This window comes from Polypterus senegalus, chromosome 4 (assembly GCF_016835505.1).
Source record: "Polypterus senegalus isolate Bchr_013 chromosome 4, ASM1683550v1, whole genome shotgun sequence".
Classification (NCBI taxonomy): Eukaryota; Metazoa; Chordata; class Cladistia; order Polypteriformes; family Polypteridae; genus Polypterus; species Polypterus senegalus.
Window position 1 is genome coordinate 62,348,533 of NC_053157.1, and position 6,000 is coordinate 62,354,532.

Genomic DNA, 6,000 nt, shown 5'->3' on the forward strand with positions numbered 1-6,000 from the left:
AGTGTGGAGTTTTCGTGTTCTCTTCGTCTCTCGAGTTTCCTTTTCACCACGTTATTTTCTTGGCAGATCACAAAGACGTGTGCGTCACTCTGTCGGTTATGTGCAGCTGCCTATGCCCTCTTGTAGTTTTGCGCTCAACGCTAACTCCCTCGACCACGCGTATGTTTTAATGGATGGCTGGCAGGACTTGCCATCCTTCTGGCACACGTATCCCGGTGACGCACACCCGCCCCCGGGCATTCTCCTCCCTTTTCCTCTCACCACACCGCACTCTCGCGTTCCTTTGGCACTCATCTTGACGCCCAAGTTCCCTTACCGCTCTCGCTCCCGGTCACACCCGCACTTCCACTTTTCTCGCGGTCCGTTCTGCACACTGGAGCTACTCACCGACGAGCCGGCCCAGAACGGGCACGAGTTCCTCACGGGCGAGTTCCTCACGGGCGGCGACATGCTGAGGGACAGCGCCACCATGGCGCATCCGAGCAGGAGTTGCAGCAGTCCGACAGACAGCAGCGGTCTGCCGGGCAGCTGAGCGGCGATTCGAGAAGGACGCAGTGCGCGCGGGCACTCGGCGGGCGCCAAACGCGACATTATCGAGGCGAGCGGGCGTGATCCACGGCGGGGAGAGAGGGCGCCGCTCGGGCCCAGGCGGAGCAGAGAGCCGCCGCTGCTGCCATGTTCCCTTTTCGCACTTTGGAGTTCTAAAATAACTCCGCTGCGCGCCCTCGCGCTCCTGCCGACGGATTACGTTTCACACTGCTGGGTCCTGTGACACTGCGACGAGCCTAGAAAAGTCATTGTCGCTGACCTCCGGGCTACTTGACACGAGAGGTCGCTTGTCGCCGTGTCCACTCCATTACAGCGCTACGCACTAGAGAGCAGATATTTGCCACTTTATTGCTGTTTATCCACAGTGTTTGTTTTATAAAGCGCAATTAAATGTACAGGTCGCATCACGCAGCAGTGTTTAAAAAAAAAAAAGACTGACAAGAAGAAGAAACTTCAGAGTGTAACACAAGTAGAGGCAAGACACATGGAAGACCACGGAAAACAGCAGACGTTAAGATTGGGAAACTGAAAGTAGAAGGTTTAATTTAACATTGTAACATCAGCTACATTCAGTGTAGGGTGTATTGGGCCAGAGACCAGGGCTGCCAAGTTCCTAAAAAAATTATAGCACAATCATAGCATATTTGCTTCCCAAAATATATCTGATGTAGATAAACTGACACACCAGGAAGCTGGGGGATGACGTCGAGAGCTAAGGATCAAGTCCTCCTCAGAGATTTTTGAAAATGATCGAATGGGTTTATACCATCGCACAATGGTGGGGGCTGCCCCCCTCAGACATTTTACAACAATGTAGGAATAGAAGTACAGATATCAGTGGAAAAACATTGTAATAATGTGGGACAGGGTTAAAAAAGAGCCCAAAATAAAATGTTTTTGAAAAAAGTGTCCCAAAAAAATGCAACCCATAAGATCCCATTTTTAGCTGAGGATGCTGATTAAGAATAACCCAGTTGGGTGGGAAAAGCACAGAGCTGCCAAAGGCTGTCCCAGCAGTAGTGGCTTTTCTTCGTTAGGGGCCAGTAGACCAGGCAGATTAAGATGGGTTGGAGACCCCAAGCTTGAGGCAATTTTTGGGGCCTCACAAAAAAATACCCTGAGTACACATCAACTTCAAGGTCGCAGAGACGCACAGAGTAAAAGAAATGCCTATTAAAGGGTCTTAGTTTTTGTTTAGTATTTATTGACTGGAAGAAGAGTTATGATAGAGTACCTTGTCAAGAGGTCTGGAGGTGCATGAGAGAGAAAGAAGTATTAGAGAAGTATGTGAGGATTGGCCAGGACAAGTATGAGGGAGCAAAAAGCAGTACTGGTTAAAAGCAGTATTGGGGTAACAGATGAGATTCCTGTTAGAGCAGGCGTGAATCAAGGATTTTTATCGAGTCTTTAGATAGATAGATACTTTATTAATCCCAAGGGGAAATTCACATAATCCAGCAGCAGTATACTGATGTAAAACACTTTTAATCTGGTTATGGATATACAATACAATTTATTTTTGTATAGCCCAAAATCACACAAGAAGTGCAGCAGTAGGCTTTAACAGGCCCTGCCTCTTTACAGCCCCCCAGCCTTGACTCTCTAAGAAGACAAGGAAAAACTCCCAAAAACCACTTGTAGGAAAAAAAATGGACGAAACCTTGGGAAAGGCAGTTTAAAAAGAGACCCCTTTCCAGGTAGGTTGGGAGTGCAGTGGGTGTCAAGAAGAAGGGGATCAATACAATGCAATACACAGGACAGAACAAATCCTCAATACAGTATAAAAATACAAATTTTACAAGTACGGACCAGAATTTTAACAGTAGATGATATGATAGTGCTAATGACTAACAGCAGAGATGCAGTCTGTACAGTTAATTAGCAGCTCTAGTCAGGATATGCTAAATTGAAGTAGTGAGTCTTCAGCCAGGATTTAAAATCTGAGACCGAAGGGACATCTCTTATAGTAGCAGGCAGACCATTCCACAGTTTAGTGGCCCTGTAACTAAAAGCTCAACCTCCCACTGTTATTTTATTAATCCTTGCGCTCAGGTTTGTAAGTCATAATAAGTTCAGACAAGTAAGCCAGACCTTGGCCATTTAATGCTTTATATGTTAACAGGAGGATTTTGAAATCTGTCCTAAGCTTAACCAGGAGCCAGTGTAAGGATTTAAGAACTGGAGTTATGTGTTCATACTTTCTTGTTCTTGTAGTAATTCTTGCAGCCGCATTTTGTATTAACTGGAGGCTGTATAAAGAACAGTTTGAACAGCCAGTGAACACCTCATTGCAGTAGTCAATCCTACTAATTTCTCAGAATCCTGTTTATTTAGAAGCGCCTTAATTTCCCAACATTTTTAAGATGAAAGAAACATGATTTGGACAACTTTGCAATATGCGCTTTAAACGACATGCTAGAGTCAAAGATAACTCCTAGATTGTGGGCTGATTCAGTAAAAATAATGGTAATTCCAAGTGAGGTAAATGATGACAGAATATTGCTGTGATCAAAGTCATTCCCTCCAACAATTAACATCTCTGTTTTATCAGTGTTTAAAGATAAGTAGTTCTCATTCATCCATTCCTTTAATTCACTAACACAACTAATTAAAGACAAAATCTGAGAAACTTCATTTGATTTAAATGAAAGGTATAACTGGGTGTCATCTGCATACGAGTGAAAATTAACATTATGTTTCCTAATGAGAGATCCCAGTGGAAGCATGTAAAGTGAAAACAGTAAAGGTCCCAGTACTGAGCTCTGCGGGACACCATATTGAACTTCTGTGTATAATGATGGAGTACTGTCAGCACATTTCTGTACATATTGGAATCGATTTGATAAATAAGAACTAAACCAAGCGAGCACAGTGCAGTAAAATAGAATGGTCAATGGTGTCAAATGCTCCACTTAAGCCTAACAACATAATTACACTGGTGTTTCCTTCATCAGAGATATCAGAATGTTGTTTACAACCTGCGTTAGTGCCATTTCTGTACTATGACCAGTGTGGAAACCAGACTGGAATTTCTGAAATAAATTGTAATGCATAAGGTGTGACTGAAGCTGATTGGCGACTACTTTTTCTAGTATTTTAGAGTGAAATGGGTAATTTGAAATAGGCGTATAATTATTTAGTATGTGTGAGTTTAGGTCTGACTTTTTAAGTAAAGGTTTAATGACTGACACTTTTAGTGCATGAGGTACTGTGCCATGCTATAATGAACTATTGATAATGGTTAGAATAGGCGCTGCAAGAACATCCATTGCACTATTTAATAGTTTTGTTGGCACTGGATCTAGGGAACAAGTAGTGGGCTTCATTTTAGAAATTAAAGTTAAGACTTCCTGCTCAGTTGCAGGATTAAAATTACTAAAGTGCCGAATACTATGAGAGGCAGGGTCTGCTAAGCTAGTATGCGGTTTGTACTGTGATGCTGAGATCTGAGATCTTATATTTTTAATTTTCTCATATGTTGAGTCATGGAATAAAAGACCAATCTCACTGGTGCACGCTTTTTGCTGATGACATTGTGTTGTGCAACAGTAAAGAGGAAGTTGGAAGAATGGAAAAAGACTTTGGAAGATAGAGGAATGAACATAAATAGGATGAAAACAGAATATATGAGGTTTAAAGATGGATCAGGATTCAGAAGTTAGCCTGCAGGGAGAGTCCGAGATAGAAAAGTAGATGCAGGGATCACCCATAGAGTGCAGTGTTAATGGAACAACTGGAAGGAAGTATCAGGAGTATCGTGTTATCAAAGAATTAAGGTGAACGTTAAAGGTAAGGTTTTTAAGACAATGGTAAGACCAGCAATGATGTATGGAGTTAAGGCATGGGCAGTAAAGAGAGCACAGGACAAGAAGTTAGATGCGGCAGAAATGATGTTGAGATGGATGTATGGAGTTACACAAAAAAGGAAAAAATAAGGTATGAGACAATCAGATGTACAACCAAAGTGGGAGAGATATCTAAGAAAGCACAGGAAAGTAGGTTGAAATTGTATTGATATTTGATAAGGAGAGACAATATGGGGACAAAAGATTGATGTGAATGGGAGTACAGGGGAAGAGAAAGTGAGGGATGCCAAAAGGGAGATGGATGGATAAGGTAAAGAAGATTTGAAGGGAAAGGACTTGACTGGCAAGGTGCAGTTCCGAGCTGTTTGGAGATGGTTGATCAGGCATATCAACCCCATATAGAAGTGGGAAAAGATGACGAGAAGAAGAAGAGGAAGAATGGGGTCTTAGCTTTAAAATGAATGGCAAAAATCTGAAGGACAAACAAATGTGGGCTTACTCTCAGAAATTGTAAGAGACAAAGTACACTGTATCAGAGGTTATCTCTTTAATTATTCATTGCTGCCCAGGAGACAATTAACCAAGTAATCATCACAAGCCAAGGTTTGATAAGTCAAATGTAGGACCTGATTTGAAAATGCCTACAAAAGCAAGAATATCAAATATTGCGTAGGCCATTCTGTATATTAACCAGTGTTGTTGTTCAGAGCAGGGGGCTTCAGAGGCTCAAGCACCTGATCTATTTTTCTGTTATATACTTGATCAATAGCAGCAAGTCCCCGATCTTTTATTTCATCATATGCATTATATAATTTAGCCCTTGATCAAAGTTACACTAAACAGGTAAGGCACTCGCGAAACCCCAAAGGTGGTCCCATACTGCTCTTTGAGTTTATATACTTGTATAACCACGCATGTCCATCACAGAGGGAGCCAAGACCCTGATACCTTAAAATCTTAGAAATACCCTGAGATTAACAGAGAAAAAATGTTTGCTTTTCAAAATTGTACCTTTTTGGATTTCCTTGCAGGAAAGTCCTTGGTCATACCACTGAAATTCAGTTTCAGAACCATATCAGTCTCAATTGACATCAGAGTTAAATGATTCAGTCTTTCCTGTCTCATTTTACATCAGAGCCTGTTCTTCACTAGGCTGAGCTTAGGAAAAAAAAATCACCCACAACTGGTATTTGTGACAGGCAATGTCAGGTAAAGCCTGAAAGCAACATCTACATTTGGGAAAAGGTCCTGCAGGTCTTTTTGTCTAAACAACTGTAAAAGCTCTGGAGTGGATGAAATGCCCTTAGTGCTAATGAATTTTCTGAACTGGACAATCTGCTAACCACTGGACCACTGTGCCTCAAACAACAAAAGATGAAGACAGAACAGTAACTAAAACTGAAATACAACAAATGGCCACAAACTAGCAAAAAGTGAAAAAAGACAGCAGCTCCTAACAACTATGAAAATGAAATTACAATAGCACAGCACAATACTCCTTTATATCCCAAGATATTATCCCTACTTGTAGTGTTTGCACATACGGGGTTTTCATTTTTGTATGTATGTCTTGTTTGGTGATTGGTAAATGATAATAATAACACTGGTCGCTCAGATTCTTGGTTTGAAAATATGGGTTTTGTAT

General features: G+C 41.7%; 1 protein-coding gene across 3 annotated transcripts in view; it reads right to left on the reverse strand.

The window, feature by feature from the left end:
• Nucleotides 1-702, reverse strand: part of fam189a2 (family with sequence similarity 189 member A2) — a 39,941-nt gene extending 39,239 nt beyond the window's left edge. For all 3 annotated transcript variants that reach the window (XM_039750754.1, XM_039750755.1, XM_039750753.1), the window contains exon 1: nucleotides 388-702. In XM_039750754.1, the coding sequence (XP_039606688.1) occupies nucleotides 388-591 (204 nt within the window). In that variant the 5' untranslated portion in view covers nucleotides 592-702. The remainder of the gene's footprint in view (nucleotides 1-387) is intronic.
• Nucleotides 703-6,000: the final 5,298 nt, after the last annotated feature.